We start from the raw sequence: 16,551 nt of genomic DNA, 5'->3' as shown, positions 1-16,551 counted from the left end.
TGCCAGGGCAGGGTGATATTTCTCTGCAACTTTCAGTGGGAGAGAGCTGCCTAGAGGAGAGCTATTTCAAGTGAAGTCCAAACACTGGCACAGGGCTAAACCAGATTAAATTATAATTTGGAGGGCAGCTAGGTGGATAGTGTTAGGTCTAGAGTTGAGAGGACCTAGGTTCAAATCTGGCCTCAAACACTTCCTTGCTGTGTAACCCTAGGCAAGTCACTTAACCCCAATTACCTAGCCCTCTCTGCTCCCTACTTTCTAAGCCTTGTATCGACTCTTAAGAGTTTTACAAATCAAAAAACAAAAACAATAACTGGAACATACTTAACAAAATAAGTAACACGAGAGAAGACAGATAATATCAGGTGGTTTTCTAAGTCAATATCCCCTGGTTTACTGGCCTTCTTTTCTATCTTGAGTTTGATACCCTTGGCCTAGTGCACTGGAGAAAGGAAGTGACTTGCCTTGGGTCACATAGTCAGCATGTGCCAAAGGCAGGACTTGAACACAGGTCTTTTTTACTTGGAGGACAACTCTCTACCCCACTCTGCCAAGAGTCAGACTTGCCACAACCAGCCAGAAAAACTCAAACCAGATTAAAATTTATTAGGAAATGTTTAATTAAATAAAAATATAATACAACACAGACAATGTGAATCTGTAGTTTTCTAAGTCAACAGTATGCCCAGGATTTGCTTCTGACTCCACTGCACTGTACCATAGTACTTCTCCTGAATCTAAAAGGGTAAGATTAAATAAGAAGTAATTAGGTCCTAAAATTCAACATCACAAGTGAAAAATATAAAAGGTGTAGCTAGTTGGGAGTTTGTCTGGAAAAAATAACAAGCAGTCCTTTCCTCCTCAATTCCAAGTCCCTACAGAAATGACTCCAAACCTCCTTCCTCTCTTTTCTTCAAGTCTCCCACTCCCCCATCCTTGAACATCACAGGCCATTCTCTCTTCCTTTTGCTGGTCTTTAATGAAGTCGTAACCCCTCTCTTCACCAAAGTCAACTCCTCTTTGACTATCCTTAATCCCATCTTCTATACCCATTATTCCCCAAGTCACACACCCCCACCTTGATAATCTTCAATCTCTCTCTATCCTCTAGTTTCTTTCCTGCCACCATCTCCTCCTTCCTCCACGCACACTCTCACTAGACCCACTCTATCACCTACTCTTTGCCAAATACAGAGTCCTCCTCCACACTTTCACAACCTTCTGTTAGCTCCACACATATTTCTTCATCACCTCCGTGATCCTTTCAGACAGACACCCACACCCACACACCCAGGGGAAAGAGTTCTAGATTTGCAGTCAGAGAGGCAAACCTGAAAGCAGTACTACATATGGGGTATCGTTATTACTGTCCACCAGAGGCCATTGTCCTCTGTAAGGAAGGCGATTTGACCTATTTTATTTCATCTGTAAAATGAGGGATTGTACTAGCTGAGCTGAAGACTCCTCCTAACTTCAGATCTCTCATCCCACAGTCCACCTTCTTCCCTCAAACACACCACGCCATCCCATCCTTGAATCCCACCCCTCTGCGCTGCTCCTGTTCTGTCTCAAAACTTCCAATTCTCCCTCCCCACAAACAGAGAGTACTCCCTCCTCTGGCCTTCCCGAGGCTCCCTTTGGGCCTCCTCTGCTACCAGATAAGAATTTTACATAGCAAACTGATTTCATTTGGAAATTTCAGTCCTGTCAACACAGATTTGGAGCTGTGCTAGTGGAGCCAGAAGCCTGGGTCCACTGAGCCCTTAGGCCTGTGGCCTGGACAGAAAGACTACCCATGGGAGTTCTTTGGGCAGATGCAGAGGATACTTGCTCTGGGTCTGGCTCCCTTTCCTATTGCCTCAATTTCTGTCATTGTTGGGCAACAAGATCAGGTTCTCTCCCCGGGGACAGGAGACACACAGATTCCCACTCAGGTGGACCAGGAATAGGCAGACGGTGGGGGAGGGGCCTGAAACCCAACCATAACCAAGTCTGTGAGCAGAGAGGGGATACGCTAGTTCTTTAGGGGGTCTGGAGTCCAGACAGAGGCCCCTGTGGGGTCCCAGGATGCTCTGGGGCTAGAAGCCTGGGAAGCTGGAGAGGGGCTATGGTTATCCAGGCTCCTAAAAAGCTAGTAATATAAAGTTGAGTAAAATGGCAGCTCTAGTCCCCATCTCACCTCCCTGATTTCCTTATCCCACTCTATCCTCCCTGTCTCTCCCCCAAGCCCAAACCAACCAAACCAACAGGCCCAAATTCTAGAGATGAGTTTTCAAATCCTTTGCTTGCTGACTGGCTTGTTTCCATGGAAACTGTTGTCCTACCACCCAGCCCTTTCCTCCTCTTCCTCTTCTTCTGGATAAAGACTACCCCCCTCTTCCCTCCTCATGTACCCCTCTTCCATCCTCTTCTTTTCTTCTTTACTTTCTGTGGAAAAGGAACATGGCAGATAGCTGGCTAGAGACCGAAGGACTCTATGTATGTGTTCTAGGGTCTCTCCTTCCCCCTTGTCAGAGCTGCCTAACCTTATCCCATGGCTCCATCCCCTCATCTGGGGGTCCCTCCTGCCGGCAATGACCCATAAAGAATAAGCTGGTATGGCCTGATGTGTGTGGAGGAAGAGCAGAAGGAACAAAGGGTCAGAGAAGTCTCAGAACTTTGGGAAGGAAGAGCGGTATGGGGGGAAAGGAAAGAGAGAAGATAGTTTCCTCCTGTTTTCCCCAAAACCAGCCTTACCTCACTGTAATCCATTCTCTATCCATCTGTCAAATTGATATTCCTAAAGCATAGATCTGGTCATGTCACTTCCCTCCTGAAGAAGCTTCGCTAGCTCCCTACTGCCCCCTTAGGATAAAAAAAAAAGTACCTACTTGGTACTTCAAGTCCTCCACAATCTAACCCTAATCCATCCTCCCAGTCTTGTCAAGTAGATACGACAACCTCTCATATACTCTACACTCCAGCCAAACTGGTTTACTTGATATTTTTGAGATATTCCATTCCACCTCCCACTTCTGCTATTTTCTACATACTTTTGCATTTATTCATTTGTGCACATACTAATTTCCTGAATTAAAATGTAAACCCCTTGAAGATGGGGGACTGTTTATTTTTATTTTTTTCTATTTTGGTCTTTATATCCTACAATGCCTGGCACATAATAGAAATCTAATGAATGTGGAACAAATTGAATTGATCTGAGAGTAAAGAGGAAGATTGAGGAAAGAGACTAGGAAAATGTGAGAGGAAAGAAAGTAGAATCCTGGTAGATGAAGGGAAGAAGTCCAGAGTGGGTTATTAAAATGAATGCTTGTAGAATTTAAAAAGAATAGGTAACATTTATGAGCCACTGGATTCATGAAGAGCCAGATACGGCAAACATAATTTTCTTTTTTGACAAGGTTAAGAGATTACTGGAGTACCACAGTCTGTCAATCAACAAGCATGTTAAATGCCCACTATGCGCCAGGCACTATGCCAAGATTGGGGATACAAAGAAAGAGGAAAAGATGGTCCCTGCCCTCAAGGGGCTCCCAGCCTAACGGGAAACTCTGTAAACAACTATGTACAAACAAGCTCTAGGATAAGTTGGAAATAACCAGCAGAGCAACGGCATTAGAAGTAAGGGGAATTGGGAAAGGCTTCCAGTAGGTGGTGAGGTTTTAGCCGGACTGAAGGAAGCCAGGAGGCAGAGGTCAGGAGGGCCAAAATTACAAGCATGGCAGACAGTCAATGAAAATGCCTAAAGTGCAGAGAAGGAGGGTCTTGTGCAAGGAAGCAAGCAGGCTAGTGTTACTGGATTGAAGAGTATGTGCTAGAGTAGAAGCTGTCAGAAGATCGGAGAGATGAGGAAGAGCAGGTCACAAAGAGCTCGAATGTCAAACGAGATTTTTATAGCTGATCTTGAGTCAACGGGGAGTTTGCCAAATAGGGAGGTTTCGGGGCCAGGCCTGCACTTCAGGACGAGCACTTTGGCAGCTGAAGTGAGGAAGGACTTATGGCAGGAGACCCACCAGTGGGCTGCTGCAATTGCCTAGGGATAAGGTGATGAAGGCCTACGCCATGGTACTGGCAGTGTCTAAGGAGAGAAGGTGGTGTATATGAGAAATCTGATAAAGTAGAATACACATAGAATATCTGGATTTTTGCAAGGCATCTCCCCAAATCTCTCACAATGCTACTGCAGACAAAAAATGAGAGGACAAGATAGAAAGATGGATTAAAAATAACCCAAGTTACCCAACCCAGAGAATGCTTGTGGATTACTAATGGACTAATGTCAACCCAGAGTAAGGTTTCTTATGGAATGCCAGAGGCTCAGTTCTTGGCCAAGGACCATTTGACGTCAAAGCTCACGTTTACATTACGTGAATGATACATAGGAGGAGTTGATAATGCTTTAGATTATAGAATCAAGATCTAAAAAAATCCCAATGAGCTAAGAACAGTGGGCTAATGAGATGAAATTAAGAAAGATAAATGTAAGGGTCTTATACTTGGTTTAATAATCAATTGCATCAATAGATAATGAAGATGTGGTTGGGTTACAGTGAATGCCAAAAAGGCTCCAAGATCTAGAATAGACTACAAATTCAGCAGGCACCAGCAAGAGATTTTTGGGGGGGTCCAAGACCTGTGATATTATTAGTGTAGTAGGGAACTCCTAGCAAACTCCTCTTCTATTAATGTAAATCTCCAACTGTCTTGCAGATTATATCCCTAAGAGAGTAGCCTGGGGCATCAGGAGTAAGAGGATAGATGATTTGTCCAGGATCATGCCATCAGGGTGTATCAGAGGAAGGACTTGATCCTATATCTTCATTACTCCAAGACTAGCTCTCAAGCCATCATATCATGATGTCTGTCTCTCAGTGAGGGGATGTGGAAGACAAAAAAGCTAATACAATTTTAGGTTTCATTAAGAGAGATAGTGTCCAAAGTATGGAGGGGCTAGGCTAGTCCCACTGTATTCTGCCTTAGTCAGTCGACACCCACAGTCCAGTTCTGGGTATTAGATCCTCAAAGAAGCATTAATAAGCCAGGGTCCAGCTGAGGAAGGGGACAAGGATGGTGAGAAGGCTCAAGTCAAGGGCATATGAAGATGATGTTTAATAAAAGCTGCTTCATTCATCTGAAGGATCTGAGAATATTTGCTTCTAAAGAAAAGAGGAAGTTGTCTTCAAATATTTGAAGGGTTGATATATGGAAGCAGAATTAAGTGATTTCTGTTTGGGGTCTAAGGATCAGAACTAGGAAGCAGACTCAACTCAATTCCTAGCAATTAGAAAGTCTAGAAGCAGAACACATTGCCTTTCTAAACAGTGAGCTCCTCACCACTGATAGTCTTCAAGAAAAGGCTAGAAGGCCTTTAAAAGGATATAGGATGACTTTGGGGGCAGAGGACAGGGATGCTTCATTCACATTTAAAAGAGCCTCCACAATTCTCAGGTCTATGGAAGGAGGCTAAGCAGCAAACATGAGACTAAGGAAATTATTTTGGGAAGAAGGATAGTGAAAAAAAAAAAAGCACAGTGTTGGGGGAGGAGGGTTTCAAGGAATAAGACAAGGTGCTTAAAGGGTAGAATGTCCCATCCCCAATCTTTCTTTCTGTCCAGTCTTTTGGACCCAACAATACTAGCTCCTCTATGAAGTCTTCAAATATCTGAAGAAAGAGGAATTAGGCTTATCCTGTACAACTCCAGAGGTTAGAACTAAGACCAAGACATCAATTATACAAGAGGCCTTTTCTAGACAGGTAGGTGGTGTAGTGAATAAGGTAAGCACTGAATTTGGGAGCACAAAGACCTGAGTGGGAATCCTACTTCAGATACCTACTAGCAGTATAACCCTAAGCGAATCACTTAATCTCTCAGCCTCAGTTTCCCCACTTATAAAATAAATGTAATGATGAAAAATATTGTGCAAAACGTTACATAACTGTTAGCTACTATTATTCAGACTGATGCCAAATATAGTCTTCCTAAGATATAAGGCTGACCATATCACTTCCCTATTTAAAAATCCTCTCTGGCTCCCTAGTTGCTCACAGGATAAAATAAAAACTAAGTCTGGCATTTAAGTCCCTCCTCAATCTGGCACGAGTCAATTTTTCAAGCCTTATATTCTACTCCTACCCTTAGACAGATTCCAACCAAAGTGTCCTTTATTGTGTACTAACCTTAACTCATCCCCTCATGCCCAGAATACACTTCTTCTTTGCTTTAGCTGTTAACATCTTTTTCTTCAAAGCTCACCAGGTGCTACCTCCTCCACAAAGTCTCCCTTGATCCTCCCTCTTCTTTCCTCAAGTTTCCTAAGAGCATTGGGCCTATCTCTTGCCTTTTCCTCTGTCATACCCTGCCTGCCTCAGTAAACTTCTAGACACTGAGCCATTTAAAAAACCCACAAGCATTTATTAAGTGCCTACTAAATCTTTGTATCCTTGACACAGCAGTGCTTTTCTCATAGGAGACATTTGTTTGCTGAAGTGAATCACTGACTTAGCATACAGAAGAATTTCCTAATAATTAGAGTTGTCTAATAATAGAATGAACTACTTGATAAAGTGGGGAATTCCACATCACTGAAGATGAAAAGCAGTGGCTTGGTGGACAGAGCACTGGCCTGGGAGGCAGGAAGACTTTTGGATCTGGCCTCACTTAGGAGCTGTGTGATCCTGGGCAAGACCCAGAAGGGGTTAGACTCAATGACCTCTGAGGCCCCTCCCAGCTCTAGATCTAAGAAGCCAAGCTATAGGACCAGACAATCACACATCCAGCATTACTATGGGGTGGGGGTGAGGGTGGGGAAATGACGTTTGAAAGTGTTTTCAGTCTGAAGGAAAGGCAGAGCCAAAATACAGAAATGGGTAGGAACTTGCTGAGTTTTCCCCAGTTTCACCTCTAAACAACTATTAAAAAGTCTTAAAAAGAATTATGGAACAGCAGGACAAAAAGATGGGGTGAAACAATTCTATCCCAAGACAATGTAGAAGATCTGCAGGAAAAATCCAGATCATTGGGATATGAGGGAAGTACAGTTGAGCACAAGTGGTGTCTGGGCAGGCCAGCAGCAGGCTTTCCCCCAGCAAGACCCCCTACATAGGTCCATAAGGCAGCCAAACCCAACTCAAGCACCAGAGCAGGCCCCAGCACAAGAAGCTTGGGTCAGTGCCTCCCCTACTCCAAGAGCAAAGCTCAACTTTAACATGAAGGTAAAGCTCACATATTAGTCTAGAAGAATGAGCCAAAAAAAAAAAAAAAAAAAGAAAAAGAAAAAAATCTGATCATAGAAAGCTACTATGGTGACAGGAAAGATCAAAACATAAACTCGAAAGAGGACAATAATGTCAAAACAGCTATATGTAAAGCCTCAAAGAAATTGAGAAATAGTGTCAGGACCAAAAAGAAAAAAAACTCTAGGGCCAAATGGATTCACAAGTGAATTCTATCAAACATTTAAAGAACAATTAATCCCAATACTATATGAACTATCTGGAAAAAGAGATGAAAAAGTAGTCCTACCAAATACATTTTACAACACAAATATGGTGCTAATACCTAAACCAGGAAGAGCAGAAACAGAAATAGACCAATTTCGCTAATGACTATTGATGCAAATTTTTTAAATAAAATTCTAGCAAGGAGATTCAGCAATATGTCACAAGATCATGTACTATGACCAGGTGAGATTTGTACCAGGAATGCTGGGCTGGTTCAATACTTGGGAAAACTATCAGCATAATTGGCCACATCAATGACAAAATCAACAGACATTATGTGATTATCAATGGATGCAGAAAAAACTTTTGACAAAACACAACTCTTGTCCCTACTAAAAACACTAGAGAGCCCAGGAATAAATGGAGCTTTCCTTGAAATGAAAAGTAGTATCTATCAAAAAACCAATGAGCAAGCATTATATGTAATGAGGATAAACTAGAAGTCTTCCCAATAAGATCAGGAGTGAAGCAAAAATGCCCATTATCACAACCATCATTCAGTATTTGTACTAGAAATGCTAGCTATAGCAATAAGAGAAGAAAAAAATTGAAGGAATTAGAATAGGCAAAGAGGAAATAAAACTATCACACTTTGCAGATGATACAATAGTACAGCTAGAGAATCCTAGAGAATCCGCCAAAAAAACATATGAAATAATTGACAACTTTAGCAACATTGCAGAATGTAAAATAAACCCACATAAATCATCAGCATTTCTATATATTAATAACATCCAGCAGCAAGAGATAGAAAGAGAAATTCAATTTAAGTAACTGTCAACAATATAGAACACCTGTGAATGTTTATTTGCCAGGATAAACCCAGGAACTATATGAACACAATTACATAACACTTCACATAAAGTCAGATCTAAACAACTGGAAAAACAGTAATTGTTCATGGGTAAGCTGAGTCATTCATTCATTCATTCATAAATACCTTTATTTAGTTCCTCCTTTGTATAAGGTTAACCATACTAGGATCTAGAAGATAAAAATAATGAAATACAATGCCTGTCCTCAAGGTATGTACAGCCCATTAAAGAAAATAAGTCTGATCCCTTTTCCAAATGACAGGCCTTCCTATTATCTGAAGATGGATACCATATCCTCTCTAAGTCTTCTCTCTCCCATGCTAAATATCTTCAATTCTTTCAAATTATCCTCATAGAATAGGACTCCAGGGTCCTTCACTAACCTGACTGCCCTCCTCTGGACATCCTTACAATGAAGGCTGAGCCTTGAATACAAGACTATGTGAATAAGTAACCTAACCCAGGACAGAGCACAGAGAAGCTATCTTCCTCATTTTAATGCAACCCAAAATTGTTTTAATTTTTCTGGCTGCCAAATCACATTGCAGACATACTGAGCTTTCAAGGCTACTAAAATGCAGATTTCTTTCAGACATAATACTATCTAGCTATGCCTTCTCTACTTTGTATTTCTGTAGTAGAATTTCTAAGCCCGTGTTAAGACTTTACATTTATCCCTGTTTAATTTCATCTAATTATATTCAGCCCAACACTCTAGTGAAGTTCTCAAAACTTTTTGGTCTCAAGAGCCCTTATATTCTTAAAAATTACTGAAGTCCCCAAAAAGCTTTTTTTAGGAGAGGTGATAGCCATTTAACATATAAGAAATTAAAACCTCTTACTATTATCATGTAAATAGTTTTGACTTATGAAAATAGTTTCAGGGACCTCTAAAAGGGTCTCAGGGATGTCTAAGCATCACCAAACCAAACCTCAAGAACCACTTCTTTAGCCTGTCAAGACCTTTCTGCATCCTGACACTGTTATGCTATGTGCCAACTGCAAATCTGATGACATTAACCAAAAAAATGTTAAGCCATACAGGACCTAGAACTCTGGGGTTCTTAATGGAGACCCCTTACCAAGCTGACTACTCTGAGTCCAGCTATTCAATAGATACTAAATCCATTTAACTTCATTATCATCCAACTCATGTTTCCCCATCTTTTCCATAAGAATAACATGAGATGTACAGGATTAATTCATTAATATGTACAGGATTGTCTGGATCTATTTCTTTTACCTAGGAAAGAAAAGAGGGAGGGAGGGAGGAAGAGAGGAAGGAAAGAAGGAAGCAAAGAAGGAAGGAAAGAAGGAAGGAAGAGAGAGAAGAAGGGAGGTAGGGAAGGGGAGAAGAGGGGAGAGGAAGGGGAAAAAGCTGTGGCAGGAACTGCTTCTAATAAAGTCCTTCTTGTTCTTTATGGTCTCTCCTGCTTCTTCTATATGTTAACTAACAAGCACTTTAATAATGCTTTCCAGAAGATTTCATCATTTTCCTTTTATCCAAATTAGGCCTTGTCCTCCATTTGGGCAGTACCCCTCTCTACTATTCTCTACACTCTTTTGTAGATAAGGGATAGTGACTCAAAAGTCCTGGCCCAAGTCTTTCAGTACCCTAGAACTATCAGCTAATACAAACAAACAAACCAAAAAACAACAATCTTATCCAGAGGCTCAGCCTTATAAAACCAACCCAGAAGTCCATCTTGGGTTCCAGGCAAAAGAGGACAGCTCAGATACTTTTCAAACTCCCCAACTCTTCTAGGCTATCCCTGAGAAACTCATTTTCACCAGATTCCTGCAGCATTAAAATGCTAAGGAATTATCTCAGCCAAATCCACTCCATTTGGGATTATGGAAAGTGCCTTTGCTTTTGAATCAGGAAAACTGAATTCAAATCCCAACTCTATTAACATCTCCCTCCAACTCCAAAAGAGCTCCCCAGACTTTCCCCCAAGCAAAGAGACTATCCTGCTAGAATCTAAATTAGAACTTTGGAGTTCCTTCTCCTTCTAAGGGTCCTCCAATTCCTGTCCTACAGAATCAAGTTCTCATCTTCTTTTCCACTCTGCACTAGGATTTGAATTCCTGCTGCCTCTCCCCACACTCATCTCTAGCCTGCTCAACCTTCTCCTTCCCAGGTTCCAGGGAAGTTCCCTCTTGTTAACAAACTAGAAACATGAGCCTCTGGAGGACATTACGCTGTAAGCATTTAATAAATACTTCTCTTGGGAAGAATTTAAGACCAAACAAGAGATAGAGAACATTACAAGATGTAAAATGAATAATTTTGATTATATTAAATTTAAAAAGATTTTATACAAACAAAACCAATGCAACCAAGATTTGAAGGGAAGCAACAAACTGGGAAAAAAATTTTACGACAAAAATGGTCAAGGGATATGAATAGGCAGTTTTCAGATGAAGGAACCAAAACTATCAATAATCATATGAAAAAATGTTCTAAATCCCTCCTGATTAGAAAAATGCAAATCAAAACAACTCTGAGGTACCACTTTACACCTAGCATATTTGCCAATATGACATTAAAGAAAAATAATAAATGTTGGAGGGGATATTGCAAAATTGGACATTAATGCATTGCTGATGGGAGTTGTGAACTGATCCAACCATTCTAGAAAGCAATTTGGAATTATGCCCAAATGGCTTTAAAAGGATGCATACCCTTTGATCCTGCAATACCACTACAAGGTTTGTATCCCAGAGAAAAAAAAAGGGGAAGTACCTGTTTGTACAAAAACATTTATAACTGCACTTTTTGTGGTGGTAAAAAATTGTAAATGAGGGGGCAGCTGGGTGGCTCAGTGGATTGAGAACCAGGCCTAGAGGTGGGAGGTCCTAGGTTCAAATCTGGCCTCAGACACTTCCCAGCTGTGTGACCCTGAGCAAGTCACTTAGCCTAGTCCAGGGGTCGGCAACCTTTTTGGCCATGAGAGCCATAAATGCCACATTTTTTAAAATGTAATTTCATGAGAGCCATACAGTGCTCACAGTGCGTGCTCCTGTAACAGCGCCTGAAAAAAAAATTGACTTTATGGCTCCTGCAGAAAGAGCCACATCTGGCCCTCTTGAGAGCCATACGTTGCTGACCCCTGGCCTAGTCCTTACCATTCTTCTGCCTTAGAGCCAACACACACAGTATTGACTCCAAGACGGAAGGTAAGAGTTTAAAAAAAAAATTTTGAAAATGAGAGGTTATCCCTTGACTGGAGAATGGCTGAACAAATTGTGGTATATGATGGTGATAGAAGAACTGGAAAGACCTCCATGAACTGATTCGAGGTGAAATAAGGAGAACCTGGAGAACATTATACACAGTAACTGAAACACTATGGAACAATCAAATGTACTAGACTTTGCTACTAAAAGCAATGCATTGATCTAGGACAATTCTGAGAGACTTGTGAGAAAGAATGCTATCCACAGTTAGAGAAAGAACTGTTGCAGTAGAAATGCAGAAGGAAACATATGATTTATCACTTATTTATATGGGTATATGATTTGGGGTTTTGGTTTTATAAGATTATTCTCTTACAAAAATTAATAATATGGAAATATGTTGAGTGATAATACATGTATAACTCAGTGGAATTGCTTATTAAGTCTGGGAGGGGAAGGGAAGAGGGGAGCAAGACAACAAGAATCAGGTAACTATGGGAAAAAAATTTTTTTTAACATTATAAATAAATAAATAAATGTTCTTCTTCCTTCCTACTTTCTCCTTCAGCCTATCTTCTTCCTTTCCCATGCTTCCCATCTACCTATCTTCTGGAGTTAACAAACACCTGCCTTTTTTCTGAAGACACACTATCCTTAAAGCTTTCTCCAATGCTAGCTGTTTATTTACAAAGTCAAAAGGAAGTCAAATAGTCCTTCCCAACCCCCTTCCACTTCCATATCCTCCTCTGAGCTCCAATATGAAGCAGCTTTTCCTCCTTGGAATTCCACTGCTTCCTGTTTCATTCACTCTGTCCAGGTCTTCGTTGCTGGCACACTTTAGGACCCTTTCCTTCCTCTCTCAATGACTTCAGTACCTGGCCCCAAGTCTTTCTCTCCACCCTTCTCTCTAAGCTCCTTCTTGGTAACATCATTATTAACACCGGCACTTCAAATACCCTGACCTCCAGGTTCATGCTGTTCAGTCGTTTTTTTAAATCATTTTCAACTCTCAGTAACCCCACTGGGGGTTTTCTAAGCAAAGCCACTGGATTGTTTAGCCACGAATAAGTGACTTGCCCAGGGTTACACAGCCAGTAAGTATCTGAACTCATAGTCTTCCTGACTCCAAGCCACAGTGCCACCTATCTGCCATAGCTTGGCTGCCTCCTGCCTCATCCACCTCCTCAATTCTCATGCCTTATATCTCCACTCCACCTCAGTCCCCTACAGAAGTGGTCACACCTTGGTCTTCACCACCTCCATGATCTTCAACTCCAGCTGCCCTCTGATCGCTATCTCCTGGGTTTCAGCCTCTCTCCACCTAAACCTGCTCTTCAACCTCTCTGACCTCCAGCCTCTCTAGTCTTTACTCTTCTCCCCATCCACAATCCCTATTCTTCATTTCCTTTCCTTTCCTTCCTTCTGGTGGGACTCTACAGTGATGCTTTACTTTCCTTCCAAATTTCCTTGCACCCATGGAACACAACAGAAACCTCCCAGGGATCTAAGTTCAAAACCTCGAGGTCCTCTTGGATTCTTCTCTCTCCTCCAGACATTTGCCACATCCTGTCTACTATATCTCCTCAGCATCTCTCACATCTGTTCCCTTTCTACTCCCAAAAAGCTAACACCCTCACTCAGATCTTCTGATCCAATTTACTTGGATTCTGCTAAATGGTCACCCAACTTCCAATCTCTCCCCTCTTCTAATCCATTTTCCACAAAGGTGCCAAAATAATCTTTAGAAGGCCTAGGGTATGTGTCTAATGGATATGCCATTCTTGTGCCAATCCCCTACAGTGGCTTTCTATTGCCTCTAGGATAAAATTTAAATCCCTTAGCCTAGACCAGTGGTTCCTAAACTTTTTTGGCTTACCAACCCCTTTCCAGAAAAAATATTACTTAGCTCCCCTGGAAATTAATTTTTTAAAATTTTAATAGCAACTAATAGGAAAGATAAATGCACCTGTGGCCATCACTGCCTCTCTGGATCGCTGCAGCACCCACCAGGGGGCAGTAGTACCCACCTTGGGAATCACTGGCCTAGACAATTAGAACATTCTTTGTTCTAGCCAAACTAGAATGATAGCTGTTCCTTGAATTTGCCATGCTTCATGCCTGAAAAGCATTCTTTTTTCCCCCTCGACTTTCAAAACCTTTCTCTTCCTTCAAGGCTTACTTTTCAAAAGCTCCCTTATGAAACCCTCCATGATCCCTTAGACTGAAATGATCTCTTTTCAGAGATTCCTAGAGCCTATCAGAATTTCTTTTGTCTCTACCACTTTGGACCTTATACAATATGTCTTTGTACCTATCATATTCCTTTTCAAACCATCTCCAACCCACATAGATTGTAAGTTCCTGGAGGCAGGGATTGTTTCAATATGAATATGTATTCATACCACCTATCACAGAGCCTTTCTAAAGTGAAAAACAATATAATTTGATCTGCCTTCCAGCTCCAACAGTTCTTTCTTTGGATGTGGATAGCATTCTTTGTCATAAGTCCTTCAGAATTGTCCTGGATCACTGTATTGCTGAGAGTAACAAAGTCAAGCAGAGCTGATCATGCCACAATAATGCTGTTACTGTATACAATGTTCTCCTGGTTCTGTTTATTGCACTCTGTATCAGTTTATTTGGTCTTTCCATCTCTTTCTGAAATCATCTTGTTCATCATTTCTTAACAGCACAATAGTATTCCGTTGCCATCATATTTTTGGGAGGTTCAGCCATTCCCCAACTGATGGACATCCCCTTAATTTCCAATTCTTTGCCACCACAAAAAAAGCTGCACAAGGGCCTTTCAAACAGCAGCCATTTAATAAATACTGAATTGAATGCTGCCACTTAATAACTGTGTGACCATAGGCAAATCAAAATCACTTCATCTCTCTGAGACAGTGTAACTAGAATAAGAACCCTTGCCTCACTTTCCTCCCTTGGATGTTGTGACAATACAGAGATAGATGTACTTTCTTATGTGCCCTGGAGCCTGAATCTACAGGGAAGAGCCCCACCTGCCCTGGTCACCACATGTTACTGAGCTGCCCTACAGTTCGCTCTGCTCTTATTCCCCAAATCCCCTTCCTGTCTCCCATTCCCACCCTGCCCCTGCCAGCATTCCCTCCCCTCTCTCATCATGGACATGGACATTCCCTCAGTTATCCTTTCCATCCCCAACCCCTCCCTAGCACCACTTCTCCAACATTCAGTATTGCCCATACCTTCTTCACTTCCTCCACTTCCCCAATTTCTACCCCTCTGCCACTTACCATCTCTACTTGTCCTATTTTCTTCTCCCCTCCCCCCCCAACCTTCTTAATATCTCAGGCAGAATGGCAGCAAGAACTAGGCAACTGAGATTTAGTGACATCCCTGGAGTCACACTGCTAGGAATTATCTGATTTGAACCCAAGTCCTCCAGATACCAGACCTGATATTCTATCCTCTGTGTTACCTAGCTGCTCCCTATTCCTCATACTTTCCCATCAATGGGCATGCCTTTCCCCTTCCAAATCCCTTCACCCAATAATCCTTACTCATCAGCTCTACGCCTAATAGCTCCCCTTCAAGAGCATTCATTCCCATCCCACCCACCCTCATTTGGCATCTCCCTTCCTTTGAAACCACTTTCTCCCAGTGATACACATTCCCCTCCACTTCCATTTCCTCCCCATATCGCTGGCATTCCCTTCCACTGCCAGCCCATCCCCCGCCTTCCTCATCCAAGATCATTGGCCTCTTCTCTCCAAGACTGTGCATTCCTGACACTCACACCCCCACACCCCACCCACATGCCTGTCCATCATCCCCCTCCCCTCAGCTCCTCACCAGTGAAGCCTTCCCTGCAGAGGCAGGTGTAGCCACCTTCGCGGCTGCGGCAACGCCCGTGGGGGCCACAGGGCCGGGAATAGCAGAGGTCCACCTCAGTCTCGCAGTAATCTCCGGTGAAGCCTGGCGGGCAGCGGCAGCGGAGGCCTCCGACGGGGTGAATGGGCCGGAAGAGCACAGAAGCTGAGGCGATGAAGGGCGCCGAGGAGTCGAAGCGCAGCACGGACACACAGCGCATGTAGTTCTCACAGGGCTCCCTCAGGCAGATGTTGTCATCGAAAGGCAGCACGCGCTGCGCCGAGATGGCTGCCAGCAAGCTGCGGTTGAGGTAGAGGCGCTCCTGCAAGTCCTCAGAGGGCACAAAAGGAGGCCCACCGCCGGGCCCTGGCGGCCGCCCCACCGACAAGCTCACGTTGAGGATGTGTGCTCCTGGCGCATCCGTGTCCCGCTGCACATTGAAAACCACCACGTGGTCTGGTGGCGTGGCTAGTGTGGCAGCCACACCGCGGATGAAGAGTCCCAACAGTGGGGACAAGAAGCGCTCTGGAGACATGTCCTGCAGGCGCAGCGTGATGCTGTGCGTGAGCATCTCGTCTGTGATGATGGTAACTCGAAGCACGCACTGGGCACTCACGCTGTGCGCGCCATCTGCGGAGCAAGATGAAAGGGATCAGCAGCGGGATCATTGACTTCCGGGCAGGGAAAGGCGGGAAGTGGAAAGATCTCCAGACTTAGAGGAGGGTAAGAGGCCATGAGGACGAGGCTGGGAACCCCTCCCCCAACCCCTCCCCACAACCGCCCAGATGACCGAGAGGCGGCTGGTGCGCATGCGCACGCACCCACTGCTCCCCCACTGTCCGAGGAGGTGGGGCATGCTGGGCAGGTGGTATCTCACTTCTCAGAACGAGTGGATTCCCACAAAATTGAATCAATAATTCTCATAAATTAAATCCTATTTTAAGGGTCTTTTCACTGGCTTCCCTCCATACATGGCCCTCTGCCTTCCTCCTCACCTATCCTCCTTGGCTTCCTTTAGGGTTCACTTCAAATCCCACATTCTGCAAGAGATTCCCAGCCCCGACTTGTAGTACCCCCTTCTGAGATTACCTTTCATTTTAGGTAGTTTATGGCCTCCGTGGACACACCCATTCACACCCGTTTTCAGGTTGTCCACCCAATTAGAATAAGCTTTCTCTCCCCATTAGAATGAGCTTCCCCTAA

General features: G+C 43.1%; 1 protein-coding gene across 1 annotated transcript in view; it reads right to left on the bottom strand.

Annotated features, from left to right (window-relative positions):
• The window catches only part of CELSR2 (cadherin EGF LAG seven-pass G-type receptor 2), a 33,066-nt gene extending 16,907 nt beyond the window's left edge, over positions 1-16,159 (bottom strand). Inside the window, exons 1-2 of the mRNA XM_044675505.1 lie at positions 16,114-16,159; positions 15,331-15,978 (exon numbers count right to left, since the gene is read on the bottom strand). Of these exons, the coding sequence (XP_044531440.1) occupies positions 15,331-15,978; positions 16,114-16,159 (694 nt within the window). The remainder of the gene's footprint in view (positions 1-15,330; positions 15,979-16,113) is intronic.
• Positions 16,160-16,551: the final 392 nt, after the last annotated feature.

Source organism: Gracilinanus agilis, chromosome 4 (assembly GCF_016433145.1).
Source record: "Gracilinanus agilis isolate LMUSP501 chromosome 4, AgileGrace, whole genome shotgun sequence".
NCBI lineage: Eukaryota > Metazoa > Chordata > Mammalia > Didelphimorphia > Didelphidae > Gracilinanus > Gracilinanus agilis.
Note: the sequence above shows the minus strand (reverse complement) of the source record. Positions and strands in the feature narration are given on the sequence as shown.